This window comes from Gavialis gangeticus, unplaced genomic scaffold (assembly GCF_001723915.1).
Source record: "Gavialis gangeticus isolate Ggan-Ray unplaced genomic scaffold, GavGan_comp1, whole genome shotgun sequence".
Classification (NCBI taxonomy): domain Eukaryota; kingdom Metazoa; phylum Chordata; order Crocodylia; family Gavialidae; genus Gavialis; species Gavialis gangeticus.
The window spans coordinates 141,811,325-141,827,176 of NW_017729025.1; the positions used below are offsets into that span (position 1 = coordinate 141,811,325).

The 15,852-nt window shown below is 43.4% G+C and overlaps 1 protein-coding gene across 3 annotated transcripts in view; it reads right to left on the reverse strand.

The window, feature by feature from the left end:
* Positions 1-15,852, reverse strand: part of ABCC8 (ATP binding cassette subfamily C member 8) — a 194,658-nt gene that overhangs the window by 11,966 nt on the left and 166,840 nt on the right. For all 3 annotated transcript variants that reach the window (XM_019519667.1, XM_019519666.1, XM_019519665.1), the window contains 7 exons: positions 14,414-14,483; positions 11,471-11,628; positions 8,479-8,571; positions 5,117-5,219; positions 1,583-1,696; positions 1,054-1,174; positions 782-912 (listed from right to left, as the gene is read on the reverse strand). In XM_019519667.1, coding sequence (XP_019375212.1) covers positions 782-912; positions 1,054-1,174; positions 1,583-1,696; positions 5,117-5,219; positions 8,479-8,571; positions 11,471-11,628; positions 14,414-14,483 — 790 coding nt within the window. The remainder of the gene's footprint in view (positions 1-781; positions 913-1,053; positions 1,175-1,582; positions 1,697-5,116; positions 5,220-8,478; positions 8,572-11,470; positions 11,629-14,413; positions 14,484-15,852) is intronic.

Sequence of the window (15,852 nt, forward strand, 5' to 3'; positions counted from 1 at the left end):
GATGATCTCTGGGGGGTCCCTTCCAGCCCTGCTTCTCTATGATTCTATGAATAAGTGACAAAAAAGGAGAAACAGGATAAGGGTCAGTGAGCCATTCAGGAATGCTGAAAGTGTGTCTAACCTCTGCAAGGGTCAGCGCTCTTTATTTTGGGCCCTGTGTCCCACAGCAAAACACTAGGAAGTTGCCAGGTCATAGAAATGATCGTTGAAGTGATCACAGAAGGGTAAGGCTGGAAGGGACCTTCAGAGGTCATCTAGTTACATCCCTTGCCTGAGGCCAGATCACCGCAATCCAAACTATCCCATACAATCCATAATTTAAACTCTACATCAACCCTGACACAACACAGACCTAACACCCTAACCTGCCACTGGTAAAGCAGAGGGACAACAGCAGCCAACATCTTGCTTTTATGAAATGTTGTCAGTTTATGCTCAAGAAATTCCAGGTAGAGGGCCATGCCCCCTGTTACAGAGGAAGGCAAAACCCTCCACAATCAATATCAATCTGACCATGGAAAGGTATCATACAGTTCCACCTTTTCACTGTAACAGTATATGTATGGAAGGCATCAGTGCAAACTATAAAAGAAAATTAGAACAAAAGCTGGTATAATAGGATCAGAGCTGGATTAAACAATTTTGAAAATATTTGGCAGACAAGAAACTTTGGATCCATTCATAAAAATTATCTGGCAACATTCCCACAAGTCTTTGATTTTATCAACTGGTCTGACTAGTGAATGGATCATTTTTTTTCAAATCACCCATGCTATTTTACCTTTTGTCCTGGAGAAAGGTGAGCATTGACATGTTTCAGGACTGGCTTTAGGTTGCTGTCATAACGGACACTCAGGTTCTGTATTTGGATCTCGCCTTGGTCGGGCCAGTTCTGAGGAATCTGTGATGGAGCTGAGCCCAGGGCAGAAAACACCCCCACTTGTGATCAGTTCATCAGCTCATTAAGTGTTTGCATAAGTTCTTGTTTGCAACAGCACAAATCATTATTCTTTTAACAAGCTATTTTCTTAAGCTTTACAATACCACACTTACTAAGAAGTCCTTCATAATTTTCAGCTTCTGTTTTTAGAAGGCCATTGATTCTTTTCACAGCTCCCAACTGGATTTCCATATCTGCCAAGTTCCGAACCATCCAATTCAGGTAGTTAGACACCTGAAATCAAATCAATAAATAAATAAAACACATTTAGTACTTACCGTTGATAGGAAACACTAGGAGAGAAACATATTGGAAGATCATTTGGCCAGTGGAAACTTTAATCCCTTCACGATAGCTTTTGATTTTTTTCATGTGAGCTCTAGGTCGCAAAAGCTTATGTGCATTTGCTCTCTCTTTCTCTCTATATAAATAGCTTGTTAAAAGTTTATATATATATTTACATATGGATGTAATTTAGTTAGTTTATAGTAAGGTGCAGATCTAGCCTGCCTTCTGCTTTCATTTTATAGCTTCACACCATGGATGTGTAGACAGGAATCTTCCATTCTTCCTGTCTTTGCTTTTCTTCAGAACTTTCTTGTAAACCTTCAGAGCACAATCCCAAACCTTGATTTGACTTACCATAAGTGCATAGGTTAGTCCTAAGCCCACAAGTCCTGAAGAGAGGGGATTCTTCAAGTAGTTGGTAATAGAAGTGACAGCAGCTATAAGAACCACACATGCACCAATGTATTCCTGAAGGAATAGGAAAAGGTGCCATCATTAATTTGCTGCCTGTGCAAAGATTTTCAACAGATTCCACTTGAAATGCTAGACCCTTGTGCACACTAAACCCTTCAGCGAAGGATGAAATGCAGTCAGAAAAATTTAAAACACCTATGCACACAACTGGCTTATTCATGCATTCTTATTGCTGCTTTCTTTGTTCTATCTCTCCCATTCCACCCTCTAGTCTGTAATAGGTCCTGCTGATTTCCTGCTCTGTATTAAGTCAGGCCTGGTGTTAACCCTTTTCTTTTGGTACTAGTAAATTATTTCAGGTAGATGCAGGATTTTTGTACCGAAAGAGTTTTACTGAAACAGTCTAGTGAGGATGCAGTTAAACTTTAAACTGAGATAGTTTATCTGCTAAAGATATGGGGACTATCTTCAGGGCTGTGCAAAACGGCACCATTGTCTCAACTTGCATTTCAACATTTCAACAGAACAGCATTTTGTTTTGAATTTTGTTTTGATTCAAAACCGCTGTTCCATTTCATTTTGTCGAAACAGTTTTGCTGTTTCAACACTGTTTCGACGTTTCGCCCATAGGCTATAATGGAGAAGCTTGAAATAGCCTATAAATTTGTCATTTCTGGCCTGATTTGGATGAAACTTGTAGGAATGGTAGCTCCTTCTGAGGGCATGAAGCTTGCCAAGTTTCAAGGAGATAGGTGTAGGGGTTTGGGGGAAACTGCACCTCAAATTGTGAAAGCAAAAAACTCATGTCACGTGTACGTGTTAAGTCACAGCAGGGTCAAAACTGCAGGCATGCTAGCCCCTGCTGAGGGCATGAAGCCTACCAAGTTTCAAGGAGATGAGTGCAGGGGTTTGGAGCAAAACTCGTGACATGGGTGACACTGTGTGTGACAAGGCGCAGCAGGGTGAAAGCTGCAGGCCTGCTAGCCCCTGTTGAGGCCATGAAGCCTGCCAGCTGTCAAGGAGATAGGTGTATGGGGAGTCTGGGTTCTGGGGCCCTGCACCTCTAGCTGCTGACAGGCAAAACTCATGACACGGGTGGGTGACACTGTGTGAGGTACGCCCTCACTCAGCTGACACCAAGGCGGAAAGCAGGGCAGTTCAAACAATGCTGCCTTTTATGCAGTTTTTCCCTCCCTCCCCCAGAGCACTGGGATTGGAAGGGACCTCAGGAAAAGATGACAGTCACTGGCCAGCTACACAGTCCATAATGAGAGCACTCCTTCCCCCTCCCTCTCCTTACTTTAGTTTCTATTTCCCTGCAGGCAAGCCCAGCTTGAGCTTTGAAACTTGAAACATTTTGAAAATTTTGAAATGTTTCGACTTGCCTCGTTTTGCTTCGAGGCTGTTTCAAAGCTCTCGGTTTCATTTTGATTTTGCTATTTTGAGCTTGAAATGAGTTGAAACAGTGTCGAAACAAAACTGTCGGCAAAATTTCGCACAGCCCTACTAGCTATACTTGTGCAAACACCATTATACAATATAACTGTGTCCACACTATGGAGGGGCTTATACAATTAAACTGATATCATTAAAATAATATATTTTTTGGAAGTCAGCAAGGCTTTTTATGTGAGGTCTGTGGGGCAGAAATAGTCTTATTCTGTGTTTGTGAAGAGCAGGGATGTTAGACTCATTTGGCATGGCAGACTGGATCTGGACCATAGGGCTTCTCTTGGGCTGGACAACTCACCTCCATCAGCAAAGGGAACAGTGGTGGTGTTAACCCCCCAGATGCTGGCTCCACCAACACAGTGACTTTGGGTTCTACAGTAGTTAATGCCACTGCTGCTTGCCCCATTGCCACAAAATTGTGTCTTTAATGAAGACTGGGATGCCAAAATTTGGTTGTGGGAAAAATGGCAGCAGCATTAGCCCTTGCAGTTGCTAGAGCTGCTGTGTTGGTGGTGTCAGCACCTTGTGGGGGTAGGGGAAAGTCACTACCACTTGCCTCCCCACCGCAGAACTGCATCCCTAACAGGCTTTGTAACCTGGGATTTTGGTGGCAAAGTGAGTAGTGGCATTGTTAACCCTGTGGGTGCTGGCCCTGCTAACAGCCATAGGAGTTAATGTCACCATAACCACTTGCCCCACCAGACGCCCCATATGTTTGTCATCTCTGGTGTACAGAATAATACAGTGCTGGTCATGATTAGGGTCTCTACATACCGCTGTAGTGCAAATAATGATACAGACCACAGGCTGGGCACTTTCATTCAAATCACCAAAAAGGTTACATGCATTTAAGCAGCAAATTACCAGTGTGTGTAAAAGTCTAAAAACATAACATGCACATTGTCATGCAATACATGTGCTGCTCTATCCAGAATGCATATGAAATGAGCCCACTTTATAGCATGACTAATTACAGCTATGCACTGCAGAAACAGTGCTAACACTTGCACACCCCTACAAGTGCTCTTTGGATTGCTTTCCTAAAGGCTCATTTTTAACCAACCTTTTACTGGGCTAACCTGCTGTACTGAGGAGGGGCACTATGGAGGGAGCAAGCATGCAGAAAGCCTTTGGCTAATCCAAGCAGTGCCAAGGCAAAATCTTTCTACGCATTCCTATGCAAGCAGAAAGCACCATCACAAGGAAATTCAGCAGGGGCAGTCAGATGACAAAACCAAGTGCTGACAAGCATAGCTGTGTAGGAGGGGGCTGCACAGTTGGACAGATTATTGATACAAAGAACCTCTGATCATTCTCCCATATGCGAGGTGGACAAAACTTCACCAGCCCTGGAGTAACAGGTACAGCCTGTGGTGTTGATTCTTTTCCTGATGGGAAATCCAACCAAGTGGTGGCAAGTTTTCATTAAAAATACCTATATAACAGTCCTGTCAATTCAGGTTCAGGATGTAACTATTGTCTTACCAACTTGTACATAATTTGCAATGAAATTACATAGCTACATAATTAGAACAGTCTCTCCAGCTTGTGTCTGATTTTCTCTGCTGTTGTTCTCAGTGGTCATTTCAATTTACAGATGAAGAGACAAAGTCAGTTGCCTCAGTACTCTCATGCTGAATCCAGCCAATTACATTGTGAAGATTTTTTGTTTAAGATTATGAAGGCAGCGTGCGAGAAATCAAATATATGCCACATAGTGTCTATTATGCTTAAATCAGCAGGTGTTTGAACAATGAGCAACCTGAGTAGTTTAAAATGCCTTAACTGGATGGGAGAAACAAGGGGATAACTTTTATTGGACCAACAGTAGAGTTAGGAGATAGGCACAATCAATATTTTATACAAATGATAAGCTTTCAGGCACAAAGTGCCCTTCTGGATGGGTGATTTGAATTTCTTCCACTGTGAGGATACAACAAATCAGATACCAAAGTAGGGCAGCAGCAGTGTCTGGACCACAGCAAAGCATAAGCACTTATACACAAAAGGTAAAATACTTGCCATACGAACTTCCAGCCATCGATTGGCTGCCGTGAGAAAAAGGGAAGCAATGTTGTTGGAATCTGTATACTCAAGAAGCTTCTGTCGGAACCGGGCTTCATACCTTCAAAAAGAAGAGTGGCAAAACAAGGAGTGACTTTGGAGAGAAAAAAACACCAAATAAAAAGGGGTTTGTGGGTCCTTTCTTCAAGAGGTATTTATCTTAGACTTTAAGTCAGCATGCCAAAAGGTTGGAACATCCCCTGGTCCACGTAAGAAATTCAAACAGTATTTCCATGTCCAGACAGGGGAGTGGTTGGCTGAGTTACTGCACAGTTGCACCGAGGAATGGCTATTTTGTGACGCTGACTGCACAGTAGCTTGTGACTACTGAACAGTAGCGTCACGTCATGCTTTCTGCCACATGATGCTATTGTGCAGTACTCACCAGCTACTGCGCAGTCAGTATCTTGTCTAGACATGGCCAGTGGGTGCATCTACATGATGTGCACTGATGTGCTTCTCCTGATGCGCATTAAATGTAGTACCTCTGAGTACCTCCTTATGAATGCACGTTGGGCTGCTCTAACGTACAGTAGCAAAAGTGCACTTTTTTTAGTGAAGCATAATACTCAGTAGCCTATTTTACTGTTCATTAACGTATTTGCATCATTTTTACATGATGCTTTAATGCACAGTCAAATAGGTTACTGTGCAATAAAGCGCATGTGTATATGCATTCAGAGACCATAAAACTACTTAGGCACCTAGTAATCAAACTGATCTCACCCATGTGCCTCACTGCCACCTAAACTCTGTTGTGATCCAAATCTTAACTGGGAGTTGTATAAATCCTCCCAGTAAAATTACAACAATTTGCATGAATAATTGTAACTTATAAATTAGTGAATCTTGTGAATTAGGCTATAATCCTGCAATGACTTTATTGGGGCTGCATGGGTATATCAGACTATTTGCTGGTATATGTTCTAAAGTTGGCAGATAGGCAAATTCTGTTCCATTTGTACACCTGTTTTGACAGCTGTAAATAAAAAATTGTACTGGAGCACACTACACAGTCTACTGCCAAATGCACTGTAGAATATTTTTTTTAAATAAATGAAGCCTTAGTTATAAAATACAGCTCTCTGCTAGTGAAATCTTTAAACAGACATGAGGGGCACAATTAATGTTTTGCACAAATGATAAGGCGCACAGACTGTGTAGTTAAATTCCACTGTGTATCAAATAAAAATGTTCTTTTACCTCTTTCCAAGCACAGCCCCCAAATGTCCAGTAAAGTTACTTATCATATAAAGTTATTGGGCCTTTAGAAAAGGAGTGAGCCGCAGAGCTGTGGGTTATTATGTTTAGGTTGCTCACACCTTATCCAACAACCAAGGTACAATAAAAGGCTAAATAAGGATCCTGACGTGGTACAGTTCTACAAGGGAATGTGTGGGGGTCTTCAACTGGGAGATGGGAAAGTTCAAACTTTCACTGTCAATAGAGTGCATCAAAATTCTAAGAATATTTCTACAAAACCTGCTCCCAAAGCACCCAAGAAGTTCAGGTCCCCCTGACCTACAAAGAAGCTTAACATCCTTTCTGCTGGAAACCTTATGCTCATGGTTTATTTATTGTTTAGGGCAACTATATCAAAGTGTTCAAAGCATGGGGTAAGATGTGGACATGATATGCCAAACTTACATGCTGAAAGTTTATTTGTGGCTGCAGCAGCAACAATAGCAGCTGTCTTTCTGACAGCCTTCCTGGATCTTTATAAGTGTCTCTTCTTAGCCATTTTGAGCAAATACAGGGCAGCAAATAAACAACAGTAAGGACACTCCGAAGAACAACTGGCACCTGCTAGCTACATGACTGGATCCTTGGGTTAGTGTGTTATTTTTAGGGATATAAGGACTGAGTACTTTGCTTAGGCCTGGCAGTCTAAACTCTGCTGCTATTACTCATTAAGCAGCTGAAAAGCAAGGTTGTTCTAAAAATAGCCAAGAGGCAAGCCAAACCAGAAGACTGGCATATAGATGGAATACATAACTTACTGGCAGTCTACTGCTAGGGTGGGGGTCATAGCCCCATCAGCTAGTCTGGGATTTCAAATAGATGAATAAGCAAGCATCACCTTCCTAAATTCTGAGAAGGCTTTGCTGGGCTGTTCATTTCACAGTGATAACAGGAAATCTAAAAGGACTCTTCTAAGCAACCAAGAGTATCAAGGAGATGGCACTAAGAGGATTTTTTCCTAACAAAACCTGAAGCAGTGGAGGCTTAATGCTCAAGAAGCCCTCCTCACTTCCTCCAAAGTAGAAGAGAATGAGAATAAAAGGGAAAGAAAGAAATTCAATACCTGAAAGGTATAGTGAATTACATATCCTTTAAGGGGAACACAGCTGAACAAATACCAAGAAACTGGAGAATACCGTTATTCAAGAAATGAATAAAAAGTGTGTTAATAATAATTAACAAAGAAATTACGGAGGTGCTCTTCTGTTACACCAGCCAAACAGCAGCAAAAATACCAATTTACTGTTGTATTTTTGAGCTCTGAGCTTGAAATCCTGATTGGGACAATTTAAATATGAAACACATTAAATCTAAGTATAAAGTTCTAAATTACCATTTTTCCTTAACAAATGAGAGAAAAAATGAATTATACTATTCAATAGATATATAACTTTCTGGATGAAAAGTGCTATGTACTGTTATTGTAAATCTGTAAATTCAGATTTAAGAATTATCACAAAAATTGCAGAATTCAAAAGATGAGATGCTAACAATGTTTAACTTGCATTTTACAGTTATGTCTAGATGAGATTAGGTCTTGAAAGATGCCTGACTAACTCAACATAAAAAACACAGATAATCTGGGGTCAGGGAAACACAGTAAGTTCAGCAGAACTTTTACAAGTATCCTAAAATGGGAGATGGTGGCCAGCACTTTTTAAAGCAAATATACCACTCTGTTGTACTAGATAATCTTGAGCTGTTCCTGCTATGAAACACTGAGGAAAGAAAGAACTTGGAAGACTGTGGGCTAAGGTTTTATTACTATTTGAAATCTTCATTAAATCCTGGATTTTCATACTTCAGCTTCTATTCTTGCACTTGTAAATAAAATATCCACAGGTAAATTTTTACTCCCACATCTTAAGTCACTGGAATGTCTGAGAATTCAATTTACTGATGTAAGCAGGTACTTACATCTTCTACGATATCTGAACAGCAACTATCTGCCCTTACAAAATTGCAGGGTAGAAGCTGAGGTCCCATGAAAGTCAGGCTGAACATATGGCTCATGATGTATATCCTGGATACTTCATATTTCAAAATAAAATAAACTTATTTCTTTTTTAAAAAGATACCTGAAAGCTCGTATAGTGGTTAGACCTTCCACAGTCTCTGAAAAATGGGAAAGCAACGGTAGCTGCGTGCTGTCATCCAACTGTTGTAGGTCCCTAGAAATGATGTTTAAAATTCAGCTTAAGTAGTACAGTTACTGCTTTAAAAAAAGTCTCTCTAGTATCTTGGGGAATGAAATGAAACATCAGCAGGACAGAAGTATAAAATCACAAGGTGAAGAAGAAGAATGTGAAATAGATTCTGATGCAGTGCTCAGGATCCACTAACAGCAAGAGAGATGGTCCTCTGAAAGTAGGAGGACATTTCTTATTAAACTGGTACGTACATCATAGGAGCTCTGTGATGTCCTGTGGCACTTCACCCCTAGAAGGCAACCTGTTTATCTGTTCTAATTTCTCAGAGTTACTTATGAAACTTCATTTGGGCTTCAGTGAACTGGAATGGCTACTGTAACATTTCTGTATTAAAATTTGCAGTGTACACAAACTAACAGCTACATTCTCACCTTTTCAGTGGGTTGAGCACCAGGATTAACAGGAGAGATAATAACAGAGCAGAAATGATGAAAGGCAGGGATCCTCAGATAATCCAGGTAATAAAATAAGAATCCACAATCCCCATTTAAACCCTACTCATCACAATCCAGTCTGTGGATGATTTATTCTTCTGCAATTTCCCATTCAAATTGGTCCACGAACTAAAACATCAAGATCATAGATAGAGAATTGAAAGATCCTATACACAGCCCTCTGAGCCAGCCCCACAGAAGGTATGAGAGACTGATGCATCTTTTGGCAGCCTCAGAGAGCACTGCTGTTAAGCATGCTCCATTCTTCTGTTTGCTTCCTGAGATTCTTTCTGCTTTGCTGCCATGTCTCTAGTTACTCCTAGGCTAAGTATAGAGACAGTCAAGAAGCCCAAAGCAAAACTGATTCAATCTAGGCAGCATGGGCAACTGGTGCCTCCTGAGTCAGGGGGGGCAGGGCACTTGCCCCCTCAGCAGACAGTCAATGACTGTGGGGGGATGGGGGTCCCCCCTGTGGCTGATCCTGCCGACCGGGGGAGGGGCATTCCCCCGTGGCCAATCCTGCAGACCGGGCGGAGGGGGTGGTCCCCTGCAGCCGATTCCACCGACCCACAAGCGGCAGCGGCGCACCGCTAGCACTTCCGGGCATGCCACTAGGAGAGCCCTGGGTGAGCGGGGTTGGGACCGCTCCTCCTGGCAGCCCCACTTCTCAGCTGGTGCTCTCAGGGGGACACCGGTGCTCTCGCCTGCCTGTCCTACCAGGTAACGCTGGCTGACAGGGGGTGCACTAGCGCTCTCAGGGGGTGCAGGTATGCCTCTGTGCACCCCATATGTGGTGCCACTGATAGGTAGTTTCCTCTAAGCTGTGTAGGTTGATCTGATAACCAACTGAACTGATGCTTAGTTTTCAACTGGGAAAGGCGGGGGAGCCCTGCACTGACCCATAACAATAGGCAGGGGCACTAGAGCATGACTCCTAGCCTGCTGGCCATTGCCAGCCCAGCCAAGTGTCCCCAATCCTGTGCTGTCCCCCCACAAGGGTGCTGGCCCACTTTGGGCGAGCCTCTCCCTCACAGGTTTTCCACCAGCATGGGCTCCCCAGCTCAGGTAGCCCTGGGGAGCTGAGGGGCATTCCCCCTTCCCCCTTCCCAGCTGCTGATTGCTTCAGTGGCTGCCACTGGAGGGAGGGTGAAGAGACCTCTCAGCTGGGTGCCTGCCCATGCAGCCCAGCATGGAAGCACCAGGGAACCCCCGCCTTGTGGGGCTTCTCTCCACCCCAGCCCCCGGCAGCCCCAGGGAGCTGAGGGGAATTCTTCCCCTCCTGACCCCCACCGCTGCTTGCCTTAGTTGTTGTGAATCTCAGGGACAGCCCTGGGCAGCCTCAGGGAGTGGTGGGAAAGTCTTTCACTCTCCTGCAACTACTTTTGCCTCAGACTCACAGCAGCTGAGGCAAAATTGGATGTGAAGGAGCAGAAGAATTTCCCTCCACTTCCTGAGGCTGCCTGAGCAGCTAAGGCAAGCAGTGGTGGGGTTGGGGAGGGGAAGAATTCCCCTCAGCTCCCTGGGGCTGCAGGACACTGGGCTGGGGTAATGGGAAGCTCCCCGACGTGAGGGCTCCCTGGTGCCCCCATGCTGGGCTGCACAGGCAGGCACCTGGCCTGGAGAATTTCTCTCTCCCTCCTGTAGCAGCCACTGAGGCAACCAGAAGCTGGGAAAGGGGAGCGGGGAGGGCTGCTGAACATTGAATATCCCCCACCACAGAGGATCTCTCTCTCCCCCATGTGCTGTGTAGACACAGGGGGAGGATCTGGGGGTCTGTTCCTCTTCCCTCCCCCACCCCATTCCTGTGGGCTGATGGATGCATGCAAGAAGCAAGCTAAGCACAGAGGGGTGAGGCAGTCCTTGCTCCACTGGAGCAGACAGCACAGCCCAGAGCTGCAAAGCAACCTGGGATGCTGGAGGAGTGTGAACTAACTTGAATCCGGGAGGGGTCTGGGACAGAAATTTCGCAAACCGGTTTGACCCCGATCAGTTCAGTCTGATACTATATCCAACCAGGTTTACCTTAAACTGATTTTGGCCATTTTGAAAGTGGTTTATGTCCACTGAACTTCTGTTCTGTTACCGGTTTAAACCAGTTTCCAATCACTTAAATCAGTTTATGTGTAACGTCTGTCCCTAGCCCTAATGCTCAACCCATTGGAAAGGCAAGCATTTCATTCCAGAAAGACCACTGGTTTCATTATGGAAGCAAAGATTTCCCACCTGCCTTCCAAAAGTTCAATTTTAATAGTTCCAAACAAAGCTGCTGCAAAATGAACATTTTCCACAGTAAGGAATTTGGCTCACTTTCAAACAGGAGCAAAGCCTTGGCAGGACCCACTTTTAAACACTATGTTCCCTGGTATCATATCGTGTACTTCAGAGCACATTTCAATTGCCAGAATGAACCGAGTCGATATTCTTACCTCGATGCCACTCGAAAGTATTTTTGGATGAAATAACATATGATAGCAAGAGGAACTAGGGCAATGAGAAACATTGGTGTGACGTAGGAAATTACAGCGAGAGCAGACACACACAGCAAGGTGGAACGGCTCAGGCACTCCAGAGTAGCAGGAATATGCTAGACGAATAAAATAGAGAGCAGTAAAATATCCACAGTAAAGGAAGGGAAATAAATGTAAAATACATAAGCTGACATTCAACATATCTATTCTTTCTTTTCCCCACTTATAATAAAACCCCACTACTGTGATTTCAAAGGTTGGCATTTAGGGCTCTTTCTGAACTGGCAGGTGGGTTCTAGAGAGGTGTGGTGGGTTCTCTCTGCTGTGGCTGCACACACAGTGAAATGTTGGCATAAGGAACATCAGGAGAATGAAAATTTCAGGATAAAGAACAAAACACAAATCCCCAACCCATCTCCTGTGCAATCCTATATTACTGCATTTCAGTATAATGAATTTTTAATGAACATAAATAAAAATAGATGAAACATAGTGTCAAAAGGAAATGCAACTACCTTTGTAGTGTGACATTACCTTCTTTCTTGTTATTTGCCTGCCCATACTGCATATAGGCCTTGGATACAGGAAGTCATGTGACAAACCATATCTCTGTATTCATGTATCCCAATGCATTGTTGGTTGTAGTAGAGGAGAGAAAGGCTATGCAATTTTCTCTGAAGGACAAATTGCAAATTATAAATGAAGTGAATAGTGGAATCAAAATGTGTGACGTTGCTAAAAAATATAACAGCAGTATCAAATCTGTCAGTCTTTTAAAAAGACAGACATAACATTTAAAGCATAATTCAGGAAAGCACATGGATTGCATGTTCATATCAGTGATTTGAAAATGTGGACAATGTGATGTATACGAGGTTTCTGGATATATATGTTAGAAGCATCCAGTAAGTGGAAGGCTACTGTGTATTAAGGCATTGGTATTTGCAAATATACTCGGTGTTATCAGTTTTAAGAGCAGCATAGTTATATATATATAATGTTGTGCAATGCAGAAGCCAATCCACTGTGAACACTTGTACTTCAGGGTTGGAATGTGCAAAATATCCAGAAAAATTACTCAAGGAATAATATTTATAATGCAGATAAGATAGGTCTTTTCAAATAGATGATGCCCAATAGAACTCCAGCCCTAAAGGGTAATTGTTATCACCTTCAAAGCAGGCAAAACAGAAACTGACTCTGATGCTCTATTGCAATGCAAGTGGTACAGATAAGCCAAAGCCATTAGTAACTGGCAAATATAAAAGCCACAGCTGCTTTAAAAATGGGATGAGTCTGTTGTCTGACCATTGTCCAATGCACAGACTTGGATGACTACAGAGTTGTTCAAGGAATGGCTTCCTTGTCTTGATGTTAGAATGAAGGTAGCACAAAGAAAAATTGCTTTGCTTGTGTTCCACACACAGCTTAGTGCCCAAGGCATTAAAAATAATGAAAATGGAGTTCTTTCTATCCAACTTATCTACTGTGTTGCAGCCACTGGATCAAGGGTCATTCATGCTACTAAGACAGTCAACAGATCAAGAATGGTGGAAAAAGTTTCAGCAAATTTGGAAATTAATGAATTTTCTATCACTGGTGTTCTTTGTGGCATTCAAAAAGCAGCAGCTGAATGAAGAAACATTAGCCATGGTATCATCAGCAAATGATGCTGTAAAGCGGGCACCCAACCAGTGGCACATCAGCAATGATATGACAAACTACAACCAGAACAAAGTGCAATGATCCTGCTATATTAGAATGGTAGATGGAGAAGTGCTAGAAAACTGACATGTCTCCTGAACTGACACTCCAGTACTGCATCACTGTAGATAATGATATTCTGGTGGTGCCAGAACTATCCAGTATATCCACTGCTGACAAAATTATACATGCAAAAATCAAATGGGGAAGCAGAAGAAGATGGAAAAGTATCCGTATGTTCATTTTCCTCTTGTTTACAAACACAAAGAGGTTGCCATTATCACTTAGAGATGTCCCAGACAACATTTTAGAGTGCAGATATATTCCAACATTACTTAGAAAGACATGCAGGTACAGGCATTATCAAGCACGTGCAGAAGAAGATAACTGATTCATACACTGAATCAATCATACAGTATTGTATTACCTTATGTATTAAAATAATATAGTCAATGTACCCAGTTTATGTTTCTGACTTGATTTCACAATATGTTCCTTCCTGTTCACTGCAGTTGTCCTCTAGCATCTGCTGCCTGTCCCACACTACTTATATCGATCCTCTGGGGAGTACTCTTTCAAACATGACAAACTTCACTTTAACAACATTTCACTATAAGGAACTATGTTTGCAAGTCCCCTGGAATTCGTTATACCAACACTTCATTGTATGTACTGTAGGACATTCCTCCAAAAGAAAATGTGTGCAAGTGGCAATGGTGATAGGATAAAGTGACCAGCTGGCTTTTGTGTTTGGAACTATACTATAGCTGCAGGTGATCAGACCACTGGACTGTTGCCATAATTCTATTTCCATGAGGAGCAAGTGCTTCAACCATGAGACAACACTAGGTCCGTTTGTTAAAATAAACCACAAACTCTGACATTTGGATGGTATCTGGTTAATTGAAAGTGTTTAAAGAACTTAATTCTAAGAACTGGACTTCTATTTACTATAATACCACAAGTCATAATGTAAAGATAAAGGCATGTAAACTAAATACTCTCAGTAGTATGGATTAATTAATAAATAAAGTTAAAACCCTCTCTGGTCAATTATAACTAAATGAGATTTAGCCCATCTTAATATCATGTGAAACATTCAGAGACATTTTGTTTTTACTGGAGATTAGGGGTGGGGAGAAGTGTGCAGGGAAACCAGCATGCAGAATTCAGTGAATAGTTTTATTTATTCTGTACCTGGTCAATGGTATTGCAATCAGCAGAAAATCTGTTCAAGATACTTCCCAAAGGGGTGGTTTCAAAAAATCTATAACAGACAATAAATGGGAAAAAAGTAAGAAATTCAATACCTAAGTAATTTTTAAAATTTTCCCTTCTGACACCCATTTCTCTTGAGCTATGTTCTGCATTAAAACACATGGATATCTATTGATTGCAGTACAGCAGGGATGTTAAACATATGGTCTGTGCGCAAAATGGACCTGGCACCACAGGCACTGCACAGAGGATTACTCCTGGTTCAGCCCAGAACCAGAGACCACCCCAGTGACACTGATCCAGCCTATGGGCTGGATGAGTTTGAGTTTACCACTCCTGCAGTAGGGAATACTGTGGGGATACTCCTATGATGCAACACCATGTTTGAATGTGGAGGAAACTTTTGGCCTACAGTATATTAGGGGTATGCGAAATGGGCTGTATTCGATTTGGATTTGGCCCGAATCAGAGACAATGATTCAATCTGTTGATTCAGATCACTGTCCCCGATTTGATTTGGCTGAATCTGAAGATTCAATGCTGATTCAGCAAATCAGTGATTCAGCCATAAACACAGCTTTAAATGTTTTTTTTTCATACCTTGAGGTACCAGGCGCAGCTTGTGAACACTGCAATGCTGGGGAAGAGGAAGCATCCCACAGGAGTGGGGTGGGGGGATGGAGGGGGGACATGTGCTTGGCGGTGAACCTGGAAGTGGACCAGAAGTACTTCCAGTCGACTTCCAGGACCACCAGTAAACATGCCAAGGGGTCCCCCCGCACCTCCCTGGCTCAGCAATCGGCCGCAGGGAGACCCTAGGTTCCCCCCCAGACCTAGGAGGCACCAGTCGCTGAGCTGGGGTGTGTGGGGGAAGCGGGGCCCCTGTGCACTCCCTGGCAGACCCGGAATGTAGCGGAGCACTAGGGTGCTCACTACTAGCAGGGGCAATGTAGGAGTAGCTGCCAATCAGCAAGGCAGTGCAGCTGAAGGTTGCTTGGGCAACAGAGTGGGTCAGCTGACCACCAGGGGGCAGGGCTTGGCCTTTATAAACAGAGAAGGCTGAGGCCAGAGCCAGTCCCCCTCTGGCAGTTGGAACAGCAGGAGGCTCTGCAGAAGGGCAGGGCAGGGCAGGGCAGGGCAGGGCAGGGCAGGGCAGCCGCCGCCGCCGCCGCCGCCACCACCACCACCACCACCACCTGGCAGCCAGAGAAGCAACAGCTCTGCTATGGAGCTGAGCATTGCAGGATTGCGTGAATGCCTGCAGATGGCCTGGGAAGGAGAGGCCTCTGACAGGGAGGCCTGAAGGAGAGCGCGTGGCGGGGAGTTATAGCTGGTAGGTTCATTTGGGTTGCAGCTGGGTTGGCGGGGAGTTGTGTTAGAGCCAGGAGGCTTAATTTATGTTATAGCCAGTTGGCTCA